This window comes from Triticum urartu, chromosome 6A (genome assembly GCF_056163025.1).
Source record: "Triticum urartu cultivar PI428250 chromosome 6A, HENAU_Tu73, whole genome shotgun sequence".
In the NCBI taxonomy this organism is placed as follows: Eukaryota; Viridiplantae; Streptophyta; class Magnoliopsida; order Poales; family Poaceae; genus Triticum; species Triticum urartu.
The window spans coordinates 604,615,795-604,630,437 of NC_141878.1; the positions used below are offsets into that span (position 1 = coordinate 604,615,795).

The 14,643-nt window shown below is 43.1% G+C and overlaps 1 protein-coding gene across 1 annotated transcript; it reads right to left on the minus strand.

Moving 5' to 3' along the window:
• Window positions 1–1,325: 1,325 nt before the first annotated feature.
• Window positions 1,326–2,420, minus strand: LOC147967199 (uncharacterized). Its single transcript, XM_087531068.1, has 2 exons — window positions 1,623–2,420; window positions 1,326–1,448 (listed from the first exon to the last, which is right to left on the minus strand). Exons 1-2 carry the CDS (start codon window positions 2,418–2,420, stop codon window positions 1,326–1,328), a joined length of 921 nt encoding a protein of 306 aa, XP_087387194.1.
• Window positions 2,421–14,643: the final 12,223 nt, after the last annotated feature.

Below are 14,643 nucleotides of genomic sequence, written 5' to 3' on the forward strand. Positions count from 1 at the left end.
ATTTTCGAATGTTAAATAAAATTAAATAATTGAATAAAACGATCTGAGTATCAAACAGATTTATCAGAAATTGAGGTTTCTATAATGCTTGCTGGCTGGTCTGAGGAATGGGCCTCCCCGTATGGCTTTCATCTTCGGTGGTTTTCGCAGCACTCATCTGCTTCTTGCGGATGCTTCTACTTTGTTTTACTCTGGCAGATCCTCCACTGCCTTCACGTTGCCCAGCGAGCGGAACGATTGTGACTTGCCGTCGTCGAACCTTGACAGCCCTCTCATCCAAATTAACAATGTCTCATCCATGAATTGATCCTGCAGTGCAAGTAGAAACATATGGCTCATGGTGGTGATGCCGTGATGGTGATTATGATGATGATGGAATGTTAGGTTAGGTAGGAGTTACCTGACTGGGGGCAGTTGGGCCATGAGGCTGGACATATATCTTACAAGTTCGGTTGATGCCCCTCACAGCCATCATCATCAGAGCCTCAGCTGTAAGTGGCGGCAACGGTGGCTCGTCGAAAAAAACCATTATATAGGAAAGGAGCACATACCATCCATGACCATCCTATGTACCTTAGCGGTCCATCTACATATAACCTATTGTCTTCGATCGTCTCCTTCTACTAGTAGTCTGTATATAAGGCCAACCAGCAAAGAAAGTGGAATAAGACGGAGCATAAGCATTCTGTACTAAAACTAAAAACCATTACGAAGACCAACCAGCAGGCAACTCATGAAAGCACCAAACTCTCCATCCTGCAGCTACAGGCAACTCAGACAACAACACACAACAAGATTCCAGATCAGCCCGGGTAAGAAAGCAGCCAGGAACAGCTGCACCAACTAATATCACAGTACAGGTCAGACGGGCATTTTCGACAAGGATGACATTTTTTAGATGCCGACGCCACATCTATCAGACACAAGCTTACCCTTCCGGTAAACAAACACAAACGGGGAATCGACAGCCAAGGGAACACAGAAATGGTACAGAGACATGACCAAGTGGTCAAGATAAGGGTCGAATTAGCTACCGCTACCATAACAGTCTCTCACATGCTCATCAAACACAAAGCAAAGATAATACTCCTCCTAACCTTTCTCATGAAAGGATCATGAGAGACAAGCAGCTACCAAGAGGAATTAGAAAATGGAAGACGCAGGCTACATATGACTAAGGATGTTCTACCGACAAGAACCAACCAAATTAACCCAGCTAAGTTAGTCAGATCCATCAGGCAAACAGCAAGCCACAGCCCCGGACGATGCCTAGCTAAGCGATGGATGTTCGGTTCACTTCAGTTCAAGGCACAGCCCAGCCGGCTTCACTTCTTGTGCACCCTGCAGTCTGGAGAGTTTGGCTGCAAGGGCTGCTTCGACGAATCTGCACTGTTGAAATCGATGGCCAGGCCGACGGGGCTCGTCTCCTTGAGGCTCGACAACTTGCGCTACTGCTGCAACACAAAGAAGGACATTGTTAATGTAGTCAATGTAGCCAGACAGACAAGACAGTAGGGTAATTCATGGTTTCGATTAACAGCTCTGCTGCCTCTCTCTGTGTGTACTAAATTAAATTAAATGAGTAAACACTTGAGCTTTTTATGGTTAGTTAGTGTTTTTACCTTGGTGGGATTACTGGACTTCAGCAAACAACTGCAGGATCCTTCAGCCTCATCCTCATGTTCCGTGCTCCTGTCATCACCAATCAAACAAGGAGGCCAAGCCATAGTATATGGACATGCAAAGTCATGAGACGTCACTTGCATCAGCAACTCAATCTCCATCGTCTTAATTGAAAGGGAGAAGAACCAGTTGTGCTCTGTGCCAGCAGTTATGCACGTCATGGAGAAGTACACGCATCCAGACCTGACTTGCACAATTGTGACTTGGTCCTGCCACTCCCAGGGGGTAGGAGTGGACTCATCAATTTTTGCCCTCGAAGAGATTATGTCCTGCAGCACCCAGCTCTCGATACCATCGCCGTCCCCGTGGCCGATCCAAACATCGAGAAGAAGATCACCAGTTGATGCATAGACCATGCAGAGCTTTCCATCCTCGGTATCCCCAACCATGGAAACACCGTCGTCTGTTGCCAGTGAGGGTAGATACAGAGAAGAGACATCCATGGTGGTTGTGTTTATCCTGATCGCCGCGGCGGAGTGCGGCGGTGACATCCGGATCTGAGCGGTGGAAAGGGGCGAAGGAGCAGACGGCGCCCTCGTCGACTTCGAGGAAGATCCCAAAGAGGGGCGCCGGGTGGAGGGCGTGGAAGAGGCCGTGGAAGGACCGGGAGGAGCGGACGGCGCCGAGCCACGAGCGGCAAGTGAGCGCGGCGCGGACGAGGGCCGGCAGGCTCGGCAGGCGGAGGAAGATCTCGAGGAGCTGGTCTTGGCCGAGCGAGGATATGGTGGTTGTTCCATCAGTGGCGGTAGCACAGCGCCCTGCCTGGTCCAACCCCCAACGCCGCCTCTGGACTACTGGCCCGTTAGCCAGCGCCCCCTGAGAACCCTAGCCAGCGCCCGGCCGCCACCCCCTCCCCGACGGACTCCCTCTCGTCCCGCGTCCAGTTCTGCGGCGGTCAAGGCTTCGGCGGCTGCAGACAAGGCGGCAGTCAAGGTGGCGGCGGCGCAACTTCCCCAGCCTCAACCGCCAAGCATACGCCCCCCATCCACACACGACGAGTAGTAGGTACGAATCATACCCCACTGAACACAATTTTGCCCCAATCTGCAGAACCTAGGGTTTCAATCTTATTTTTGGTACATCCAATGTAGTGACCCCTGCGGCCACCTCACGCCCTCTACGACGCCTCCTCGCCATGGCACAACGCTCGATCATCAACACCAATGCACTAGTGCAGAACCGGGCAATAGCACCGGTTCGTAAGGCCCTTTAGTGCCGGTTCGGTAACCGGTACTAAATTGTAGGCACTAAAGCCCCCCCTTTAGTACCGGTTCAGCACGAACGGTGCTAAAGGGCAACCACGTGGCACGAGCCAGCTCCGTGGGCGCGTAGGACATTAGTACCGGTTGGTAACACCAACCGGTACTAAATGTTTGGGTGTGTTTTGGTTTTATTTTTTATTTTTACTTTAATTTTGTGTTTAATTTAGTGATTGTTTTACATTATAATGAGTTGTTAAATCATTAGGTGAATGTACCGCAGATTAGTTTGACTGGATGCGTGGATCCTAGTTAAGTCATCAAGTATATGTCATATCCATATTATATATACTTGATCACCTACTTAAGTGATCGAGGTAATATGGATATGGCATATACTTGATCACTTAGCTAAAATCCATCCAGTTGAAACTAATATGCAATTTCTTTCATAAATGATATAATAACTCATCATCGTCATCATCATATTAATTAATATAAAAACTCTTGCATCATATATATCATCACCAACGGTTTTCATAGCAAAGATATCATCGAGTTCAACATGGTAATGATATTATAAGCGTTCATAACACCACAAAAGCAAATCACTCTTTGAGATTAAGTTCAGGATGAAGAACACGGACATGAGAGGACAAGTACTAAGAGCATGAAGTAGCTAATTAATCACTCCTGCTGCTCTCTCTCAGGTAAAATAGCATAGAACATGTATATCTTTGCTGATTCATCATATTGGAGCATGTAGATGAACCTGTCTCCTAATCGTGGGTTGCGCTTCTGATTGCTGCCCCCTAGTACTTCTCTGTGATCGTTCACAATTTTGCTCCAGTCTTTTACTATTAACCATTCCTCGCTATTAGAAATCCTGAATGCACTAAAGTGCATTGTAGGATATCTTGGCCGTAAGCTAACAATATTCATGGTACCTTTAGTCTCGATCCACTGAGGAGAAATAGTAGAAATCTTACCATCTTTCCTAAATATATGTGACCGTAGTTCAGTACGAACACTATTGGTCGCACGTTTTGAGTACTAACATTTCTAAGTGCAGGAAAGAAATTTGTCTTGACAGCATCAAGATCCTCAAACCATGAAACATAATGACTTGTCTCCTCGCAGTTTAGTTCAGCCCCGGGATAGTGGACGGTCCTGTCTACCAAGCGTCGGACATGTTTGCTTGATTGGAAGTAAGCTGTCAATATAAATTGAGATCTATTAATTATTCAACTGGTTCAAATAATCTCATATCGAAGACATAAATATGGTTGAGAAACTCACATAATGGTAGAACTGGAAGCGTCTGCACATCGACCCAGATGTCTCTATTACCTTCAATATCATCTTCCGGATGAATATCAAAGATGATAACCATATCAGGCTCAAATGCATAAGCCTTGCATAGTACTTGCCAAGTTTTGCATTCAAAATAGGTGTATGTGTCTGCATTGTATAATTTGACGTTGAAGGTATAACCATGCCCGGTCTTTAAGTAAACTCTTTTTACCTCCATAGTTTCGTTAGGACTGAAACCTATCTTATGCAAGACAAAAATTCTTACATGGCAGGGGATACGCTAGTAGAATAGTGAAAAATTAAAATTAAAAGTTGAAGCAAATGAAGCATAAGTCATGCTTAATTATGAAAAAAGACTTGTCGTTGTGACTTACTGTATCCACTTCGAAGTTCTCATCCAGCTTGATGCTGAAGCGTCTATCATCAACTAGAAAATTTCTGCCGCACAGGCCGCGCTGGTCTTCGCAGTATTCGCACATAATAAAATCGTGTTCGTCGTCAGACGACATTCCTATGTTCATAGGTGAAACATTAAACAATTATTAGTTCTATTAATTCAACTAATTCTGTTAATTCAACTAGTTCAACTAATTAATTGAACTAATTCAACTAAGCACTTACGAGAAATATACCTAATTAATTGAACTAATTCAACTAACTAGTTCAACTAATTAATTCAACTAAACTAGTCCTATTAATTTTCTTACTAAAAATAAGGTAGCTAGTTCTATATAATAAAATGTTAATTAGATAATGAAATCTCATATAACTAAATTAAATATATATCTAACATATAATTTATATCTAATTCATCTAACATTTGACATTAATATCTAACATATGTTCATATATAGGTGAAACATTAAACACTTACTAGTTCTATTAATTCAACTAAATAAACTAGTTCTATTAATTCAACTAAGCATTTACTAAAAATAAACTAGTTCTATTAATTTCTTACTAAAATAAAGTAGGTAGTTCTATATAGTAATATTTTGATTAGATCATCAAATCTCATATACCTAAATTTTCTTACTAAAAATAGACTTGTTCTATTAATTTTCATACTAAAAATAAACTAGTTATATTAATTCAACTAGTTCAAATCTCATATATATACCTAATTAATATCTAGCTATACTAATTCAACTTGTTCTAATTCATGTAAAATATATTTGACATTAATATTTAACATCTTTTCCATATAATTCATCTAACATTAACATTCTAACATTATTATCTACGTAATTTATCTAACGTTAATCTAAACAACAGAAAATAGAAAATAAGTAAAAACAATGCGTGTGTGTGTGTACGAGCAGGGGGCGGCGGCGTACGGGCAACGGCGGGCGACGACGGGGACGGGCGGCGGGCGAGAGGCGGCGGCGGCGACGGCGGTGACGGAGACGACGGGTGGCGGGGGCGACGGCGGTGACGGCGACGACGGGCGGCGGGGGCGGCGAGGGCGGCGCGCGATGGGCGACGGGCGCGGCGAAGAAGTTGGATCGAGAAGAAGTACTGGTGGTCGATGAAACTGATTTTTTCGTAAGTGCGATATATATAGGAGGGGTCTTTAGTACCGGTTGGAGCCACCAACCGGTACTAAAGGCCAATTTTCGCCAGGCCAAGGGGCGGAAAATGGCCCCTTTAGTACCGGTTCGTGCCACGAACCGGTACTAAAGACCCCCCCCCCTTTAGTACCGGTTGGAGCCACCAACCGGTACTAATGGTTGTGCGCTGCCACCGGCGGTGCACAATGTTTAGTCCCACCTCGTCGAGTGAAGGGCGGCCGCACTGGTTTATAAACCCAGCCGCGGCTGCTCCTTCGAGCTTCTCTATATAGCAGGCTTCTGGGCCTAACTAGGGCGCGCTGCCCTGTGAGTCTGCTGGCCCTTCTGGGCCTGCATTTGCACACCCTAGGTTTGGCAGGCCCACTGGGCAGCGCGCCAACAAATTTTTTATATAGTTTTTTTCTTTTCTACATTATTTATTTTCTTCTATTTATTTTTGAGTAATTTTTATATAGTTTTTTTCTTTTCTGCATTATTTATTTTCTTCTATTTATTTTTGACTAATTTTTTGTATAGTTTTATTCTTTTCTGCTTTATTTATTTTCTTCTATTTATTTCTGAGTAGTTTTTTGTGACCCTCTCTACTCTGATACTCTGAAATGATAATACCATTGCAAGTTTCAACATTTTCAGAGTTCATTTTGTAGTGATTTTCAATTTTATGGTCATTTAGCTCTCTAAACAATTAGGTAAATGACCGAAAAACAACAAATGATGTCAGAACATGTTGGAAATTGATGACGTCGCTTTGAATGCTGCATACTGAACACAAAAGAAGTCCGGAGTTCAAATAAGTTTAAAAACATTGAAGTGCCCGTGTAACAGATGAGTTCTCGTCCGAAACCCTGATACTCCGAAAGAGTTTGTCCAGTTTGTACACGAAGTGCATCCAGTTTTTGCCGTGACCCTCTCTACTCTTTCGCACATGCTATGCGGGTGACATGATGATACCATGCCAAGTTTCAACATTTTCAGAGTTCATTTTGTAGTGATTTTTAATTTCACGGTCATTTAGCTCTCTAAACAATTAGGTAAATGACCGAAAACAACAAATGATGTCAGAACATGTTGGAAATTGATGACGTCGCTTTGAATGCTGCATACTGAACACAAAAGAAGTTTGGAGTTCAAATAAGTTTAAAAAACATTGAAGTGCCCGTGTAACAGATGAGTTCTCGTCCGAAACCCTGATACTCCGAAAGAGTTTGTCCCCGTTTGTACACGAAGTGCGTCCAGTTTTTGCTGTGACCCTCTCTACTCTTTCGCACATGCTATGCGGGTGAAATGATGATACCATGCCAAGTTTCAACATTTTCAGAATTCATTTTGTAGTGATTTTCAATTTCACGGTCATTTAGCTCTCTAAACAATTAGGTAAATGACCGAAAAACGACAAATGATGTCAGAACATGTTGGAAATTGATGACATCGCTTTGAATGCTGCATACTGAACACAAAAGAAGTCCGGAGTTCAAATAAGTTTAAAAAACATTGAAGTGCCCGTGTAACAGATGAGTTCTCGTCTGAAACCCTGATACTCCGAAAGAGTTTGTTCAGTTTGTACACGAAGTGCGTCCAGTTTTTACCGTGACCCTCTCTACTCTTTCGCACATGCTATGCGGGTGAAATGATGATACTATGCCAAGTTTCAACATTTTCAGAATTCATTTTATAGTGATTTTCAATTTCACGGTCATTTAGCTCTCTAAACAATTAGGTAAATGACTGAAAAACAACAAATGATGTCAGAACATGTTGGAAATTGATGACGTCGCTTTGAATGCTGCATACTGAACACAAAAGAAGTCCGGAGTTCAAATAAGTTATTAAAAATAAAAAGAGGTGCAATGCTGGTTAATTTGCTTCAAGCCTTTCGAAATAGTGTAGACTGAACATAGCTCAGTGCAATCTATGCTATTCCGAAAGTCTTGAAGCTAATCAACATGCATGTGAGCATTGCGCCTCTTTGTCATTGTCTCTACACTCACGGCTTATAAACCGCTCATACTGCCTCTCTCTTGGCGAGGTGGGACTAAAAATCAGCTTACTAAGAAACTCTAGGACCGGTTCATGGCATGAACCGGTACTAAAGGTCTTCGTGGAAGCCCTAGCCTGACCACAGCCGCACTGGCCACATTAGTACCGGTTCGTGGCATGAACCGGTACTAAAGGTTGCCCATGAACCGGTACTAATGATGCCCGCCCGCCTAGCCGTTGGAACCGGCACTAATGGTCACATTAGTGCCGGCTCAAATTCAAACCGGCACTAATGTGCTTCACATTTGACCCTTTTTCTACTAGTGATGCCCAGCTCTTAGCCATGCAGAACCTCCCTGGTCTGAGTCGGCTCATACTGTTGGGGAACATAGTAATTTCAAAAAAATTCCTATGCACACACAAGATCATGGTGATGCATAGCAACGAGGGAAGAGTGTGATCTACGTACCCTTGTAGACCGACAGCGGAAGCGTTAGCACAACGCGGTTGATGTAGTCGTACGTCTTCACGGCCTGAACGATCAAGCACCGAAACTACGGCACCTCTGAGTTCTAGCACACGTTCAGCTCGATGATGATCCCCGGACTCTGATCCAGCAAAGTGTCGGGGAAGAGTTCCGTCAGCATGACGGCGTGGTGACGATCTTGATGTACTACCGTCGCAGGGCTTCGCCTAAGCACCGCTACAATATTATCGAGGATTATGGTGGAAGGGGGCACCGCACACGGCTAAGAATATGATCACGTGGATCAACTTGTGTGTCTAGGGGTGCCCCCTGCCCCCGTATATAAAGGATCAAGGGGAGGAGGCCGGCCAGCCCCTATGGCGGGCCAAGGAGGAGCCCTCCTCCTAGTAGGAGTAGGACTCCTACTAGGAGGGGGAAAGAAGTGGGGAGGGAGAAGGAAAGGGGGGCGCCCCCCCCCTCTCCTAGTACAATTCGGACCAGGGGGAGGAGGCGTGCGGCCCACCTTTGGCTGCCCCTCTCTCTCTCCACTAAGGCCCATATGGCCCATTACTTCTCCCGAGGGGGTTCCGGTAACCCTTCGGCTCTCCGGTTTTCTCCGAAATCACCCGGAACACTTCCGGTGTTCGAATATATCCGTCCAATATATCAATCTTTATGTCTCGACCATTTTGAGACTCCTCGTCATGTCCGTGATCACATCCGGGACTCCGAACTAACTTCAGTACATCAAAACTCATAAACTCATAATATAACTGTCATCGAAACCTTAAGCATGCGGACCCTACGGGTTCGAGAACAATGTAGACATGACCGAGACACGTCTCCGGTCAATAACCAATAGCGGAACCTGGATGCTCATATTGGCTCCTACATATTCTACGAAGATCTTTATCGATCAGACCGCATAACAACATACGTTGTTCCCTTTGTCATCGGTATGTTACTTGCCCGAGATTCGATCGTCGGTATCTCAATACCTAGTTCAATCTCGTTACCGGCAAGTCTCTTTACTCATTTCGTAATACATCATCTTGCAACTAACTCATTAGTTGTAATGCTTGCAAGGCTTATGTGATGTGCATTACCGAGAGGGCCCAGAGATACCTCTCCGACAATCGGAGTGACAAATCCTAATCTCGAAATACGCCAACCCAAAATTCACCTTTGGAGACACCTGTAGATCTCCTTTATAATCACCCAGTTACATTGTGACGTTTGGTAGCACACAAAGTGTTCCTTCGGTAAACGGGAGTTGCATAATCTCATAGTCATAGGAACATGTATAAGTCATGAAGAAAGCAATAGCAACATACTAAACGATCGGGTGCTAAGCTAATGGAATGGGTCATGTCAATCACATCATTCTCCTAATGATGTGATCCCATTAATCAAATGACAACACATGTCTATGGTTAGGAAACATAACCATCTTCGATTAACGAGCTAGTCAAGTAGAGGCATACTAGTGACGTTTGGTTTGTCTATGTATTCACACAAGTATTATGTTTTCGGATAATACAATTCTAGCATGAATAATAAACATTTATCATGATATAAGGAAATAAAATAATAACATTATTATTGCCTCTAGGGCATATTTCCTTCAGTCTCCCACTTGCACTAGAGTCAATAATCTAGATTACATAGTAATGATTCTAACACCCATGGAGCTTTGGTGCTGATCATGTTTTGCTCGTGGAAGAGGCTTAGTCAACGGGTCTGCTACATTCAGAGCCGTATGTATCTTGCAAATCTCTATGTCTCCCACCTGGACTAGATCCCGGATGGAATTGAAGCGTCTCTTGATGTGCTTGGTTCTCTTGTGAAATCTGGATTCCTTTGCCAAGGCAATTGCACCAGTATTGTCACAAAAGATTTTCATTGGACCCGATGCACTAGGTATGACACCTAGATCAGATATGAACTCCTTCATCCAGACTCCTTCGTTTGCTGCTTCCGAAGCAGCTATGTACTCTGCTTCACATGTAGATCCCGCCACAACGCTTTGTTTAGAACTGCACCAACTAACAGCTCCACCGTTTAATGTAAACACGTATCCGGTTTGCGATTTAGAATCGTTCGGATCAGTGTCAAAGCTTGCATCAACGTAACCATTTACGATGAGCTCTTTGTCACCTCCATATATGAGAAACATATCCTTAGTCCTTTTCAGGTATTTCAGGATGTTCTTGACCGCTGTCCAATGATCCACTCCTGGATTACTTTGGTACCTCCCTGCTAGACTTATAGCAAGACACACATCAGGTCTGGTACACAGCATTGCATACATGATAGAGCCTATGGCTGAAGCATAGGGAACATCTTTCATTTCCTCTCTATCTTCTGCATTGGTCGGAATTTGAGTCTTACTCAATTTCACACCTTATAACACAGGCAAGAATCCTTTCTTTGCTTGATCCATTTTGAACTTTTTCAAAACTTTGTCAAGGTATGTGCTTTGTGAAAGTCCAATTAAGCGTCTCGATCTGTCTCTATAGATCTTGATGCCCAATATGTAGGCAGCTTCACCGAGGTCTTTCATTGAAAAACTTTTATTCAAGTATCCTTTTATGCTATCCAGAAATTCTATATCATTTCCGATTAGTAATATGTCATCTACATATAATATCAGAAATGCTACAGAGCTTCCACTCACTTTCTTGTAAATGCAGGCTTCTCCAAAAGTCTGTATAAAACCAAATGCTTTGATCACACTATCAAAGCGTTTATTCCAACTCCGAGAGGCTTGCACCAGTCCATAAATGGATCGCTGGAGCTTGCACAGTTTGTTAGCTCCCTTTGGATCGAAAAAACCTTCCGGCTGCATCATATACAACTCTTCTTGCAGAAATCCATTCAGGAATGCAGTTTTGACATCCATTTGCCAAATTTCATAATCATAAAATGCGGCAATTGCTAACATGATTCGGACAGATTTAAGCATCGCTACGGGTGAGAAGGTCTCATCGTAGTCAATCCCTTGACCTTGCCGAAAACCTTTTGCGACAAGTCGAGCTTTGTACACAGTAATATTACCGTCAGCGTCAGTCTTCTTCTTGAAGATCCATTTACTCTCAATTGCTTGCCGATCATTGGGCAAGTCAACCAAAGTCCATACTTTGTTCTCATACATGGATCCCATCTCAGATTTCATGGCTTCAAGCCATTTTGCGGAATCTGGGCTCACCATCGCTTCTTCATAGTTCGTAGGTTCATCATGATCTAGTAGCATGACTTCCAGAACAGGATTACCGTACCACTCTGGCGCGGATCTTACTCTAGTTGATCTACGAGGTTCAGTAGTATCTTGTTCTAAAGTTTCATGATCATTAACATTAGCTTCCTCACTAATTGGTGTAGGTGTCACAGAAATAGGTTTCTGTGATGTACTACTTTCCAATAAGGGAGCAGGTACAGTTACCTCGTCAAGTTCTACTTTCCTCCCACTCACTTCTTTCGAGAGAAACTCCTTCTCCAGAAAGTTTCCGAATTTAGCAACAAAAGTCTTGACTTCGGATCTGTGATAGAAGGTGTATCCAATAGTTTCCTTTGGATATCCTATGAAGACACATTTCTCCGATTTAGGTTCGAGCTTATCAGGTTGAAGCTTTTTCACATAAGCATCACAGCCCCAAACTTTCAGAAACGACAACTTTGATTTCTTGCCAAACCACAGTTCATAAGGCGTCGTCTCAACGGATTTTGATGGTGCCCTATTTAACGTGAATGCGGCCGTCTCTAGAGCATATCCCCAAAACGATAGCGGTAAATCAGTAAGAGACATCATAGATCGCACTATATCTAGTAAAGTACGATTACGACGTTCGGACACACCATTACGCTGTGGTGTTCTGGGTGGCCTGAGTTGCGAAACTATTCCACCTTGTTTCAAATGTACACCAAACTCGTAACTCAAATATTCTCCTCCACGATCAGATCATAGGAATTTTATTTTCTTGTTACGATGATTTTCAACTTCACTCTGAAATTCTTTGAACTTTTCAAACGTTTCAGACTTATGTTTCGTTAAGTAGATATACCCATATCTGCTTAAGTCATCTGTGAAGGTGAGAAAATAACGATATCCGCCACGAGCCTCAACATTCATCGGACCACATACATCTGTATGTATGATTTCCAACAAATATGTTGCTCTCTCCATAGTACCGGAGAACAGTGTTTTTGTCATCTTACCCATAAGGCACGGTTCGCAAGTACCAAGTGATTCATAATCAAGTGGTTCGAAAAGCCCATCAGTATGGAGTTTCTTCATGCGCTTTACACCGATATGACCCAAACGGCAGTGCCACAAATAAGTTGCACTATCATTATCAACTCTGCATTTTTTGGCTTCAACACTATGAATATGTGTGTCACTACTATCGAGATTTAATAAGAATAGACCACTCTTTAAGGGTGCATGACCATAAAAGATATTACTCATATAAATAGAACAACCATTATTCTCTGATTTAAATGAATAACCGTCTCGCATCAAACAAGATCCAGATATAATGTTCATGCTTAACGCTGGCACCAAATAACAATTATTTAGGTCTAATACTAATCCCGAAGGTAGATGTAGAGGTAGCGTGCCGACTGCGATCACATCGACTTTGGAACCATTTCCCACGCGCATCGTCACCTCGTCCTTAGCCAATCTTCGCTTAATCCGTAGTCCCTGTTTCGAGTTGCAAATATTAGCAACAGAACTAGTATCAAATACCCAGGTGCTACTGCGAGCATTAGTAAGGTACACATCAATAACATGTATATCACATATACCTTTGTTCACCTTGCCATCCTTCTTATCCGCCAAATACTTGGGGCAGTTCCGCTTCCAGTGACCAGTCTGCTTGCAGTAGAAGCACTCTGTTTCAGGCTTAGGTCCAGGTTTGGGTTTCTTCTCTTGAGTAGCAACTTGCTTGCTGTTCTTTTTGAAGTTCCCCTTCTTCTTCCCTTTGCCCTTTTTCTTGAAACTAGTGGTCTTGTTGACCATCAACACTTGATGCTCCTTCTTGATTTCTACCTCCGCAGCTTTCAGCATTGCGAAGATCTCGGGAATAGTCTTATTCATCCCTTGCATATTATAGTTCATCACGAAGCTCTTGTAGCTTGATGGTAGTGATTGGAGAATTCTGTCAATGACGCAATCATCTGGAAGATTAACTCCCAATTGAATCAAGTGATTATTATACCCAGACATTTTGAGTATATGCTCACTGACAGAACTGTTCTCCTCCATCTTGCAGCTATAGAACTTATTGGAGACTTCATATCTCTCAATCCGGGCATTTGTTTGAAATATTAACTTCAACTCCTGGAACATCTCATATGCTCCATGACGTTCAAAACGTCGTTGAAGTCCCGATTCTAAGCTGTAAAGCATGTCACATTGAACTATCGAGTAGTCATCAGCTTTGCTCTGCCAGACGTTCATAACATCTGTTGTTGCTCCAGCAGCAGGCCTGGCACCCAGCGGTGCTTCTAGGACGTAATTCTTCTGTGCAGCAATGAGGATAATCCTCAAGTTACGGACCCAGTCCGTGTAATTACTACCATCATCTTTCAACTTTGCTTTCTCAAGGAACGCATTAAAATTCAACGGAACAACAGCACGCGCCATCTATCTACAATCAAACATAAACAAGCAAGATACTATCAGGTACTAAGTTCATGATAAATTTAGGTTCAATTAATCATATTACTAAAGAACTCCCACTTAGACAGACATCCCTCTAATCCTCTAAGTGATTACGTGATCCAAATCAACTAAACCATGTCCGATCATCACGTGAGATGGAGCAGTTTCATTGGTGAACATCGCTATGTTGATCATATCTACTATATGATTCACGCTCGACCTTTCGGTCTCTATGTTTTGAGGCCATATCTGTATATGCTTGGCTCGTCAAGTATAACCTGAGTATTCTGCGTGTGCAACTGTTTTGCACCCGTTGTATCTGAACGTAGAGCCTATCACACCCGATCATCACGTGGTGTCTCAGCACGAAGAACTTTCGCAACGTGCATACTCAGGGAGAACACTTCTTGATAATTAGTGAGAGATCATCTTAAAATGCTACCGTCAATCAAAGCAAGATAAGATGCATAAAAGATAAACATCACATGCAATCAATATAAGTGATATGATATGGCCATCATCATCTTGTGCTTGTGATCTCCATCTTCGAAGCACCGTCGTGATCACCATCGTCACCGGCGCGACACCTTGATCACCATCGTAGCATCGTTGTCGTCTCGCCAATTTTATGCTTCCACGACTATCGCTATCGTTTAGTGATAAAGTAAAGCATTACAGCGCAATTGCATTCCATACAATAAAGCGACAACCATATGGCTCCTGCCAGTTGCCGATAACTTGGTTACAAAACATGATCATCTCATACAA